The 13,707-nt window shown below is 41.9% G+C and overlaps 1 protein-coding gene across 3 annotated transcripts in view; it reads right to left on the bottom strand.

Moving 5' to 3' along the window:
• Positions 1-13,707, bottom strand: part of itsn1 (intersectin 1 (SH3 domain protein)) — a 62,024-nt gene that overhangs the window by 31,091 nt on the left and 17,226 nt on the right. For all 3 annotated transcript variants that reach the window (XM_080449308.1, XM_080449307.1, XM_080449306.1), the window contains exons 9-18: positions 13,575-13,638; positions 12,045-12,182; positions 10,103-10,188; positions 9,620-9,759; positions 8,470-8,592; positions 6,991-7,140; positions 6,707-6,847; positions 6,007-6,094; positions 5,753-5,892; positions 116-258 (exon numbers count right to left, since the gene is read on the bottom strand). In XM_080449308.1, the coding sequence (XP_080305434.1) occupies positions 116-258; positions 5,753-5,892; positions 6,007-6,094; positions 6,707-6,847; positions 6,991-7,140; positions 8,470-8,592; positions 9,620-9,759; positions 10,103-10,188; positions 12,045-12,182; positions 13,575-13,638 (1,213 nt within the window). The remainder of the gene's footprint in view (positions 1-115; positions 259-5,752; positions 5,893-6,006; positions 6,095-6,706; positions 6,848-6,990; positions 7,141-8,469; positions 8,593-9,619; positions 9,760-10,102; positions 10,189-12,044; positions 12,183-13,574; positions 13,639-13,707) is intronic.

The following is a 13,707-nucleotide window of genomic DNA, read 5'->3' as shown; positions in this document are numbered from 1 at the left end:
ATATATTATTATTTGAACATTATGTGTTCGACTTGCCGCTGATAAATTGCGGCGTCAAGTGTCACTGTACGCAACAAGACAGTGATATTTGCTCTCACGTGGTTCTGTTCCTTACCTGCTCTCCTGCAGTTCAGCAGACGTCCTCTCGACCGTGGTGTGTGTGTGAGAGAATGTGTGTGTCAGAGAGTGTGTGTGCATGTCTCCCTCCAGATCCTTCTGTTTCTGCCTCTGCTGTCGACAGTGAATCTCTCTCAGCTCCTGCAAGGCATCGTGGGATACAGGGAGGATACAGCAGTGAGGAGGAGGAAGTGGGGTCAGAGGGCTGGTCGCTATGGGTTACCATCAACAACAACAACAAAAGCAGCAGTAATTAGTGGTCAGGTGACCTAAACAAGCACCACCCCTCCACTTTTTTTTTACTCACTAATTACTACAATTATTTTACTCCCTTCTTTTGCCTAATTTATTCGTCATGCCAATTAACCCTCCCCCCATATCTGTTGTAACCTACTGGCTCACCTGCCAATGAGGAGGCCCCATCAGGAGGAAGTAAAGCCTCCATCCATTTAAAAATATATATATATCAACGTATAATTATGAAAAGGTTCTAATGGATTATAATAAATTAAACCAGTTAGTCTGATTAACCACTGTATTACTTTGCTGTACAATGGTGGTGTGCCAAAATAGCCAATCTACAAGCTCAACGCATCTCATTAAGCTTGTAGATCTATTTTAATTTTTTATAATCGTTCATTAATCATAATCGAGGGAAAAGTGCGAAATAATAGTGATATTGATTGGAAGTCATATTTCCCAGCCCTACTGCGTCACCCAAGCCCTTTCCACTGTTCAAATGTCACCTGACCGGTTTCAATTTACATCCAGCATGTAGAGTGTAAAGCTCCTCTCCATTGACCTCAGCAACTCATTTTGTAGTCATTATTATTTTAATGGACAAATAGTAACCACAAGCGAGAACGTAATGAACATCAAGGTGTCTGCTACTCGTCCAAAACTGATGTGTGGCACCATCATCACAGCAAGGAATGATTAGCTGCCTGCAAGCTAACTAGACAGCCTCTGGGACAGAGTTAGCTTGGAAACATACCTTACTGGTCCGTTTAGTGACATTTGTGCACTCTCCGAGTTAGAATTTATGAATATAAAATTATGATTTTACTGTGTACATCATACTTATATTTCCGCTCTGGGCATTGGCAGAATGATTGGTGCTTCTGGCAAGGACGTCTTACTAGCCTCTGTTTGCACATGGTTCCTGTTCAGTTCAAATGTTTTGCAGGTATGACTAAACGGATGCTTGCGGATGCCCTGGTCATGTCATGTTGTTTGCAAAGCCAATGAAACTATTAAAAATCTGTTTAAATGAACACAATAACACTTCTATGATTTGAATGAGGTCAGTGGAAGAGTTTTTTAAAGACAGTTACAGACTGAGGTGTTAAACTGGCCTCTAACACAGGGCTGTGGGCTTTGCCACTGGGAAGGAGCTTGCAGGGACACACAGTGTGCTTTGGGGGGTGGGGCTGGGGGGGGGTGGGGTTAGAGGAGGGGTCAGTTCTGTGTAGCTATGACAACCAGCTGTGCCGTTAGGACGTACCCCGTTACTACGACAATACATCGCAGCTGTTTTGTTTCAGCCAAACAACCAATGTGAAGACACCTTCAGTGACCAGATGTAGACCAAACCACTGGAGGATTCAAAATACAACTGGTGACAGAGAAAACTACAAATCCCATTTACTGAGAGAGAGAATGGATGGCACACATATGATCACATTACATGCCAAGAGCATGGGCACGCACATGCACACGTACGCACACACACACACACAGTCAGTATTCACTCGTGTAAATCTTTTTTCAGCTTAACCTACCTGATTTCTAGGTTCTGAGTCTACACCCTGCTTCTACTAGCTTCTCCTACTTGTATGGCTGAAACATACTCAAGCTAGCATATAGACATAAACATTAATGCTAGCCTAGCAGGATAACAACAGCTTAAAGGGATAGTTCACCCCCAAAATGACTTTTTTTCCTATCGATTAGTCACCCCATGGAGACTAGAATTCATGGATATTTCTTTGTTTTTGTCGCATTAACTAAGCCAATAATTTGATGACCGGCAGCGGTTCCGGTAGGAGACACAAAGGGTCTCCTTTGTGTCTCCTACCGGACTGGCTTAGGAATACGACAAAAACAAAAAAATATCCATGAATTCAAGTCTCCATGCAGTGACTAATCGATAGAGAATTGAATTATCCCTTTAATGTTAACTAGTCTCATATACCTGCAAACTAGCACAACAGCTAGTTTAGCAATGCAGACCACATACAGTGAGTGTACCAGCATAACTGGCCTAGTGGCTAGTTTGACAACACTGAACACGGTATGGAAGCATAATTAGCCATGTAGCTAAGAGCTAACACGAAAGAGTAGGGGATGACAGGGAGATGATGAGGAGGACACGAGAAAGAGACAGAGGGAGAGGAAAGAGGTGGTAATAGAGTGGGAAGAAAGGAGGGGACAATGGAGAGAGCAAACAGACTATGGTAGAGAGGGGAAAAGAGACAGAGAAAGAAGAAAATAAAGGTGAGGGGAGGTGAAGGTCTGTTTGTCCACCTGTATAATGGAGTCTAGCCGTGTCAGACAGACCCTGACAGCTGACAAACACTCCTGTAGCTGCGCCTGGCACTGAAACACACACACACGTCCATCCAACCCAAACACATGCAAGCACACACACACACACACACACACACACACACGCACCACACACACTCACGCACACGCACCCACATACACCATTGGGTTTTAGTGCTAGTATTTTGTTTATTTTCCAAGGTGCTAAGTTTTAAACAACTATGTGTGAATGCACCCCCACACTGGGCTCTAGAGTTCACACACTGGAACTTACTACACAGCAGTAAGCACTGTGTGGCTATAAGGGAAGTGAACGTCTCAGGATATGCCCCCCCCCCCCCCCCATCATCAAGTTTGTCGATCGTCCCACATCACACTTCTACAGTATGTGAAGGTGGCAGCAGCACGCAAATTGAGGAAATGAAACTCCTGCTGCTTCCACACAACCCGACATGCACAGTTCCCTCCCCCATTTGGAAAACAGCTCTGTTATTTATTTATTTTTAACATTCTAAATTGGCCATTTTGGAAAATAGTAAGGTTTTAAAACATTTTTGAATAAGCCATTAAAACAATTTTTTAAAATCTATTTTTAGAGTCGACTGGAGCATGAGTTGAAGGTCGAGTCGATATTATCACATCACTACAGTGGCTATGAGTCTTAACCACTACCATTTAATCCCTATTCTCAGAAATGTTCAGCTATAATGACATGTCCAAAACAGGGACACCAACATTAAAGTAGTTAACTTCCTTTGGTTTTAAAACTATGGGTGAAACAGAAACAAGTGGAAGCCAGGTAAACACAAAAAAGGGGGGGGGGGGAGAAAAAGAAAATAAACATAGAAATAGAAGTGACTTAGCAACAAAAGGCGGCCAAAGACAACTACAGTGCCAATACCGTCGGAGTACAAATCCGAGTAATAACTGCCAACCGCCCAGTCTTACCCAGACAAGAATGGGATGTGGTTAATGATAAAATTTCTCTCGGTTTTTCTTCATCTCGAGTTACTGCTCCACCCCTTTTAGCTGGGTACTGATAATTATCTGCTTAATGTCCTTCAACATACCGGTGCTCTTCTTTTAGCACTCTAATGTTGCCTTATTTTCGCCTACCGTCTTCTTGGACATAAATGTGTTTAGTACCGTGAGAGCAACAGCAAACAGCACACCAGGGCTAGTGTATATGAGTATTTGTGAGTGAGGGAGTTCAAACCATTCTGAGTAAGTTACAGTCAAACTCCAACAAGTTGCAACACCACAATCTGCTAGGCAGGGGCAGCACAGAGCAGTACGCATGTAAAACAGGGATGTTTATGAGAACCCTGCTTCAACATCTTTTAGACTTGTTTAAGACCCAGTGGCAGCTTTTGTTGTGGCAACATGTTGTTGCCAAAACACTTCCATGTCTCTGCAGATGTAAGGTAGACCGAATACAACACTAAAAAAGGTGCCTGGCTACACTTCTAGAGGCCTGCAAACATTATATATACATACTCTCTATAATATTATATTCCAGCTGCAGTACTGCCCCAGGCCAGTAGAGGCAGCGTGCTCTACCTTTCTCCCTCTTTGTTCGTCCTGAAGCTGGTGTCGCAGGGCCTCTATCCTGGCACAGTGGCTGGCATAGAACTCACACAGACACTAACAGGAGCAAGAAGGCAAAATAAGAGAGCCAAGAAGCAGAAAGAGAAAGAATACAGACATGGAGAATGCATAAGGATGGGGTTATTGATGGTACGACATGAGACAAATGAAATTAAGGTCAGTAGTTAGGGGAAGAGACACCATAGAGATGGCACAGGTAGGGAGACAGTAGAGGGATGAACGGCGACAAAAACAAGCATACAAGAAACAGAGGAGAGGAGAGGAGAGGAGAGGAGAGGAGAGGAGAGGAGAGGAGAGGAGAGGAGAGGAGAGGAGAGGAGAGGAGAGGAGGGGGAGTGTTGAGAGATGAGAAGCACAGCCATGTGGAAGTAAGAGAGGTATTTTAGGGACAGGATCGGAGAGTGCAGCAGAGTCAAACATGGTTCACATCTGAGCTGTCTGTCTACATCTGATTTGCAATTAACCCAAAGTTCAGAACTCCAGTGTGGGGGCTACGGAAACATTCAAACGGACCCCCCTATTATCCAACAGAAACCTGCACCCAAACCTATAGTTTATGATACGTGTTCAAGCAGTGGCTCTTCTGTTGCCATCTCACTGTAACTACTAGACATGGCGATGACAATGTGAATTGTGGATTTTGGACAAATATTTGCATTCCCAGACAAGCGAACAATTGGAAAACTACAGATCACTTCTTTCCTCATCTCTTCCTCAGCACACAGCAGAGGAACAACTCTTTCTTTGGTGGAGAAGATCAGAGGATAGGAAGCATAAACAGACTGCTGAGACCCAACCCGAGAGGAAGAGAGAAAGCGAGAGGAGCCAAGTTGACCCCTCCTTCCCTCCACATTATTTCCTCTTTCCTTCCCTCCAACCAACCGCCCTTCCCTCTTTGCAAGTGTATAACTGGTGAGAGTTAGATGAGTGTATGTATGACGTTACATGGACGGCGCCTTCCAAAAGCATGACCACCAGCATCACATCACATAAGCATCAAATCTCTCAACACAAACATCAGATAACACCTATTAGAATCCCCCAATCTGGGGAGAAAAGTCAATATTGACATAATGAAAAAAAAAAAATTCAATATACAGTATCAGTCTCAGGACAAATAATCCAAATGATCTGTCACCGTCCCCTTTATCCTGTTATTCCGAAATCTCATTTTGGAAAATCAAGGCAAATTGAACACACAGTTGGAAAGTATAATTAAGAAAGTTTAGCGAAAACGTGAAAACAAACATTGAGACATACCTATGGATGCTTAGCCCATAAACGCCACGATAAACACTTTAGCCCAAAAAAAATCAAAATAACTAATGATTTAGAAGGCATTTGTAGAATCAGCCTCAGGTCTTCATGGGTAAAGTCAAATTGGCCAGCTGTACTAGCAATTTTCAATAGCTTGGACGTGGTCGAACTCTCCATCCCGTCTAGTATGACTGGGTTTTTGAGCTTTATATCTGACCATTACCTTTAACTGAGTGTTGAAAGCGTCTATCTCCAGCAGTTTGGACCTGGTCTCTCTCTCCACGGCGTCTAGTTGCTCTCTGAGCAGCTGTCTGCTGTTCTCCTTCTGTTCAACAGCCCTCTGCAGGGAGGACAGACTGTCACCTACACACACACACACACACACACACACACAGAGTTTAAGTCACAGACAGGTGAATCTAAATATGTAAATCAGTTGGAACATGAAGAACGCCTTAGAGTTAAAAAAAAACTCACGATGAAGACTGTTCTGTTGAACCTGCTTCAACTGGTCGTTGAGACACTGTTTATCGGGAATGAGCCTGCCCAGCCACTGCTGGGAGTCCTGGATACAAAAGTAAACAAAAGCAAAGTATCTGAACAAGAACAGAAAACACAAATGTTCTCCACAATCCCTATTTATTTTTATTAACTAAATTGTTTGGTCAGGCAGATGTTCAGTCAGTCAGGGTCATAATGAGATGACCACCCTAGAAAAGACAGAAGGAAATATGCGGCTGTTTGTCACAGTGGATACGAACAAAGTCACAGAGGAGGAGGAGGAGTTGATTTTACTCTGGCCATATATACTTTTTGGGGTGTTTGGCAAGTGTCGTTTTAAAGCTGTATTTCACTTTGTTCAAACTTTGACTGTATCATTGACCAAGCTTTAAACATTACAGTTGCAACCCCTTCTTGTGTTGTTGTTGATCAATATTCGCTAAGAGTCACTGCTGCCTGGCAGGATCTCTCTGCTCATGGGGCGAGTCGACAGGACTGGGCGGGACTTTCATCCCTTCTAGGGAGGCCAGCTAGTGATGACTGCCAGGTGGCCGGCCAGCAAGCTAGTTAACAACTTTGATCCAATCGGTTATGCTCGAGTGAGATGACACTGATGTGTCTGGTCTGAATGATGTGTCTTTTAGTGTGTTTTAGGTATGCATTTGTTTTTGCAGACCTGTAGCTGCTGCTGCAGCAGGGTGATCTCAGCGATGCGGGTCTCCCGGGTCTGATTAGTCTGCTCCACCTCTCTGCGCTGAGCCGCCAGACGAAACCGAACGTCCTGGAGCTTCCCCTCCAGCTGGGATTTCTTGTCGTTCTAGAGAGAACAAGCACACCTTGAAGTTGTAGACCACCCAGCCTGTGGTTTCAGCACATGCTTCTGTGGTTCTGGTGAGCGCTATATGCTCTCCTGTCTAGTGCGTGTATTAGTCTAGGTTTAGTGAATGTTTGTGACCGTACCAGAGCTTCCAGTTCAAACTCCAGGGTCTTCTTCCTAGCTTTGAGTAGCACTATGCTCTCCTGTTCTCTGTTCCTCTGTATTAGCAGCTCCTGCCGACGTTGACGTTCCCACTCCAACTGACGCTGACGCTCCAGCTCTCTTTTAGCAGCCTAAAGACACACGCACGCATAAACACACACACACACACACACACACACACAAAGTACTGTCACTTTTGCTTCTGATCATTATGATTCCATTATCCTATCAGGTTCCTCTCCTATCTTTACAATCTAAACCAGATAGGAACTAGCCAGGGAAAGATGCGTTTTAATATAAAATAAATATAGGGAAGTTAAAGTTATAGAGCACCGAAGTCTGACGTAATTTACGCATTCCAACCTAGGTCGTGTTTTTTCCCCACCATTCTGAATTCCCATAGACGTGTTTAACGCGTCAAATAAGAACTGTGTTCCAAAAATAAACAAATGAGCCCGGCGGTTTGACTTTGATATGCAGCATCAACTGACAGTGAGAAAACGCTAATATTACTGCCGCCGAATTAGTTCAAATTTCCCCAGAAACAGACTGTATCAAGTGACTGAAGTATGAGTGACTGACTAGCGTAAACGATACAGAGCCACCTCCCTGACAATAGCGCCGGGACACTGTGTTTATTTTTGGACCACAGTTCTTATATGAGATGATTCTAAGATGACCCAATGTTATTCTCCATAGAGAAATTACTTCTGCGACCCAGGGACGTCAGGACTTCGGTACTCCATTGATTGGATGGATCTTTAACCCATTAAAACCGGGAAAGCATCCGTGTAATTTTAGATGCTGCGAGCTTGTACATCTGCTATTTTTTTTTCTTCTTGAAAGTGAGAACAACTGATTTAGAAGTCATTTGTATAATCAGCCTCAGGTCTTAACCCATTGAGACCTGAAGCCGATTCTACATGTCTCCTAAATCTCAACAGTATTCTGAAAAACCTGTTTCTATAATCAGTGGTGCTCAATCTTTTTCATGTCAAGGACCCCCAAAATTATATGTATTTGGCCGCGGACCCCCATCAACATATTTTGTTCCAGGGACCCCCAGAAGCAAAGATTTGAGTTAAAAATGTTCACTTTAAAAATATATATATTTCAAAGGTTTGCACACATTTTCACGATTTTTCAAAAATAGCAGATCTACAAGCTCATAGCTATGAGCTTGTATATCTGCTATTTTTGAATAGCCAAAAGTGTAAAAATAATGCTTTTTAGCTCAAATCAAAAAATGACACAGTTCCAGGTCTTAATGGGTTAATGGGATAAATAAGCCCATGTACAGTAGACTAGACATGGCACTCTTCATACCATAGCTGCTAGAAGGAACATCTCCATCAAGAACCGGAGACAAATTTGATATAAAATATATCAAATGTAAAGAACAAAGATGACCTTCGCTCTTTCTTTTTGCATGTCTTCTCCCTCCCTCCTTTGCTCCGTACCTCTCTCCTCTCTATCTCTTTGCGTCTCTCCTCCTCTCTCATTCTCTCCAGTTCCCTCTGTTTCTCCAGCTGCTTTTCAAGCTCATGTTGTCGCCGTCTCTCGTGCTCCATACGTTCACGCTCCTGAAACACAAGCAGACCCATAATCCTGTTTAGTTTCCTTCATTTTAATGAACATAAACTCCATGGCTTGAACAAAAACCTGGCCTTCGACACCAAAAGCTTATAGTTACACGGTACGGGTGTGCCGACACTAATTTCACGAAACGATACGATACGATATTGGGCTCACAACTTCGATACGATTTCAATATGATACGCACTTTTTTATTATGAAAATATATGGGGGAGAAAAAAAGCAAATGCAAACAAATAATTCTGTTTTTGCATTATTCAGACATGCAAACTTGTAGCTTTTCAGCTACAATAGCCGTTTTGAATCCAAATAGGGCAATAGTGTGACACCTGACCCGAAAAAAAAACAACATGTCACCCTTTTCACCTCGGGGCTGTTTGCATGCCTGATTATTATTATTGTAAAAAATCAAAAAGATGTTTTTTTTTTACAAAACGATACATATCGTCACGAAAACGTATCGCGATATATCGGCACACCCCTATTACACAGTGGCCATTTTTCTCTTACATCATACTCAGATTTTGCTGAGAACACACATTAAGATTGAACTCATAATATCATAATTCCAATAATGGAAATGATGTCTGATATTCATCATCTGCTCTGGTCTACGCAATTAGGGCAGGTCATCATGGGCTACACACTATCTTGTAGTCTGCGGGAGTGTGATCTGTCACCTCCAGATCGAGCCTCAGATCAGTCGGTGTTGCCATGATTATATCAAACCTGTTTGACTCTTAGGATTGGATTCTGGACAAATCTGAGTGTAAGCCTGTAGTCGTCAGTCCTTGCTCATAAGCCAGTGTCTATGATGGTGTGTGCTTGTCATCAACTGTAATCTAAGAAAGTCTTAAAACGGTGAAAAGCCTTGATATCCCACATTAATAAGTCTTCAAGCAAGTGTGTACAAGGCTTTAGACGGAGTAGGACATAAGGGCAAGATGGTAGCCGTGTGAATATGGTCACTTGGCATCAAGTGTATGTTTTATTATATTTTTGTGGTATTTTTACTTTTCTCTCCTGCTCTTCTCTCTCCAATGCAGCCAGTCTCTCCTGCTCTTTCCTTTGTAGCTCCAGCAGGGCCTGCCGTCTTTTCTCCAACTCCAGGTTCCCTCGCTCGAAGTTTTCTCTCTTCTTATCCTCAAAAGTCACTGTGGGGGCGAGGAGGGAGGGAGCAAAGACGAGAGACAGTTTTAGATACAAAGAAATATCATGGCTATGACATCACTTGTAAATCCATAATGATGAGATATTAAAGGACTTTATCTATTTATTTATATAAAACTTTTCCAAAGCATAGCTTAGAAAGGGCCTTGCATGAACAAAGAAAACATAGGGCGAAGCAAAAAATTATAATAACGATTTTATGAACATATTTGCTAGCCACTAAACAAAATATTTCTGCTACTGACAGCTTCAATGTCTCAACGATATTGGTGACTCAGTGCAGGTCTAACACCGAAGTATGCAGTAATAGATGTGATGACTAATCACCTGGTAACCCTTTGTTATCCAGCTCCTCCTCTGCCTCCTCTTGGACGCTCTTCGCGTCCGACTGAACGCTGTCACTACGTACACGCCTAAAACAAAAAAACAAACACACAAATACACAAGTATTACCTCCTAGTAGGTTAAAAGTAAAAGAGATAACAGACATTTTATAGATTCAATACTTTAACCACAGTAAAGGATCAATTTAAGACTAGAATAGTATGTGTATAAAAGGTATGAAGCACAACATAAAGGTCTCTAGTTTGAGGGTGATAAACTGGCTCACTTGGACGATAACTAACAAGAGCAGTGTTTTTCCCCAGTGCCACACAGGCACTAACCAACTATTGTGAGCCTGCTTTTTCGGCCTTTATTGATAGAATACAGTAGACTGACAGGAAATGGGGAGAGGGAGATGGGGAGAGACGCGCAGCAAAGGTCGTTGGGATCGGGATTCGAACCCGCAACACACTGTCGGGCTGCATTAGTAGCCTAGGTTCCCGGAATGCTGCGCCAGCCGCCCGGGCCGAATGTGGCATTCTTGATGTGTCCACATCCGCAGAATTCGTCGAAACATTAATGACAGCCAGCAATTATCCCTCTTTACATTTATTTGGAGAACCACATCAATGGGATAGGCCTCAAAGATCAATAATAAAATGGCTGAATTGAATAAAAGACAGTGTTCTTGTGGTGGGCTGTCCATTCCATTAAGCCCACCTTTTTAGACCATTAGCAGCTTTATTGGTTTCACTGCTGCATGGCGAACATTCAAATCTATCAACACGTTTTTCTTCTCAGTAGGTTGAGCAATTGATCTGAAGTTGCACACGGACATATGATCATTACCATGTGCAGACACTCAGTAACGATATTTTTCACTTTTCCCAAATTCAAGCTGTTTATTAACACATTGGGTGCCAAAACCGTATATAAACGGTTTTGGCCATACTAACGTTGAGTGCCAAAACAGTATATATACGGTTTAAAAAAAAAAAAAAAAAAAAAAATTTTTTTTTCCTTCACAGCAACAGGAAATATCACTCCTACAAGATTTAGACTCCAATCCACCTCCTGGTTAACTTATGACTTCAAAAACGTGTATCTCGGCTCCTGTGTACTTTTTTTTTTTACAATGTTAATTTAACTATTTTCAACTGGCTGCAACTATGGAACGGATTACCGAATGTTTTTAATTTTTTCCCCCCGATTGTACGAGACCTGTATGTGTGTAATGAGGGGATCACCGTGAGGACGGTGATCACTGAAAATATTTTGTGACTACTTGAAAAAGGTTCAAAATTTAAAAAAAATCCTGGCACTCAAAGTATAATATTTTAATAAACCTCTGGCACCCAATGTGTTAAGAGTTTTTTGGAAACTGTAAATTTACAGACACAGTTTTCGCGGTTACTGCGCATGCATGCACAGTCTGTTGTCACTGTTACGGACCCCCAGGCTATGGGATGTACTCTGTTAGGTCTTGGCGCTAACAGCGTTAGCATGTTTTTAACTAATTGATACAGTGCACAGCGTCGGGTCCGCAGACTTGCTACTACTACTTTGAGTGTGCACATCCCCGGGCATGGACTAGTCATTATAATACCATATGACTAGCACATCTGCAGTGGCTAAAGGTGGTCTCCCTACTCTTCCATAGAAGAATATTGACCCCGTAATCAGGTAGGACACCTACTGGTTGACATGGTCAATAAAGTAATTTAAAGCAGGCAGCACACTGAATTGGACACTGGATGTGCCGCCATCTTCACTGTACTCCTAACATCTGTCAGGAGAGGGAGATATAACGGACACAAAGCCTACAGATTGTAGCTTTAATGCTACGGCCCTCAAACTAGAGGTAAAATGTATCTTAGTTATCTACAGTAGATGGATATACACATGCATGTAAGCTTATGAACGGTAATGTCAATCAGTCAGTTACCTGAATGTAGGTGGTATGTAATCTGCTGGTAAATGAAGCGGTAGTGGCAGCCCCGACATGGCCATGTCTATGAGGTGCATGGCCAAGATGAACTCCTCAGCGGTTAGCTTCCCATCCGAGTCAATGTCAGATAGACTCCTAAAGAAGGAGAACAATTGGATTATAATCCAAGAGAAAAAAACACAACACAGCCATTTCACTCACCTGCTCATTAAGAGCTCATTGGATAACTCAATTACTGTTTACTGTCAGTGACTCGCTTGTGTGTTTTAGTACCACATACGGGATGTGAGTGAGTGAGTCTATTTTTGGGTCTATCCGCTCTTAGTCTCTGATGAAAGAATATTTAGGAAATTAATTACTTTACTGGTAAAAACGAAACAGTTGGCAATATAATATATAAACATTCGGCCACCTTCAAGATCAATACAACGCATCGCGACACATTGTGAGCTTGTCGATAAATCAGGCTTTATCCTCTCTTTTTTGTCTCCGTCTACAATTTACTTAATCCAGGGCGATTTACAGTAAGCAACGAAAACACGAGGTAATACATCAAATGCATAGCAATAGTAATCTAGGATCATAGGTAAACCAAGAACCTATCATCAGTCTAAACAGAATAATATCAAAACATCTATAATCTGTTGAAACTATCCACACTATAGGATACCAGGTATACAAATGAACCTGGCATCCGTTTACATAACATGCTATCTAAATGACATTTTAGCCTTTGCATAAGCCTGCAAGGTCGTCAAGAATAGGGCAAGTGCTACGGTAAGTGCTGCGGGCTGTGTAAATGAACATGCTGAAGTCTTATTACCCATCAATGAGAAATTATCAATTATTGACTGTACCTAAATGTATCACTGCTTTATTAAATCTAAGTCAGGGTATTTAAACTCCCACCTCATGGGATCTATCACTCCTGGTCATTCTCAGTATCTCAAAGGAAACAGCTGGAGACAGTTCTCTATGCTACAGAACATGGGGAAAAAAACATCTCCAGTTCTGTGTCAGTGATCCTAACTCTAGGTCTGTAGCGTGTGTTTTTGTATTATCTGCATTCATGTCCTTGGCATCCTGTACAAGCACTTAGTGACCCTGTTTGTTAACACATTGATTGCCAAGATCAAGTTAACTCGTTCTTTCAAATCCATCACTTGATTGCCAAGATCAAGTTAACTTGATCTTTAAAAAATATATATATATATATATATATATATATTTTAAATTTGACCCAAAGACCAAGGAGATATGATTTTTCGAAGATCTAGACTCTTATCCACTTCCTTGTTAACTTAAAACTTTAAAATTCTGTATCTCGGCTCCTGAGTACTTTTTTTTTCTCAATGAAAAATCTCTGTCATAAAACTGCAAAAAATCAGAAATAATTCTGGCAGGCAATGTGTTAACAGAACGTTTGTAAACAAAGTTTTATTAGTTTTTTGTGCTAAATAAGAGGCATATGAAAATGAGAACTTGCCCTCAGTGAATGAATTTAAAGGAATATTTCACTGCACTGACCATATTGATGCCAACTGGGTCTGAGGAAGGCTGGACTGCATTAGAATAGTACGGGCCTGGGGACCTGGAAAACACACAAACAAGATTAAAATGTGTTGTGGGCAAAACACATAATATAATTATGCAAGGGATA

Source organism: Gymnoscopelus braueri (genome assembly GCF_963280865.1).
Source record: "Gymnoscopelus braueri genome assembly, chromosome: 14".
Lineage (NCBI taxonomy): Eukaryota > Metazoa > Chordata > Actinopteri > Myctophiformes > Myctophidae > Gymnoscopelus > Gymnoscopelus braueri.
Note: the sequence above shows the minus strand (reverse complement) of the source record. Positions and strands in the feature narration are given on the sequence as shown.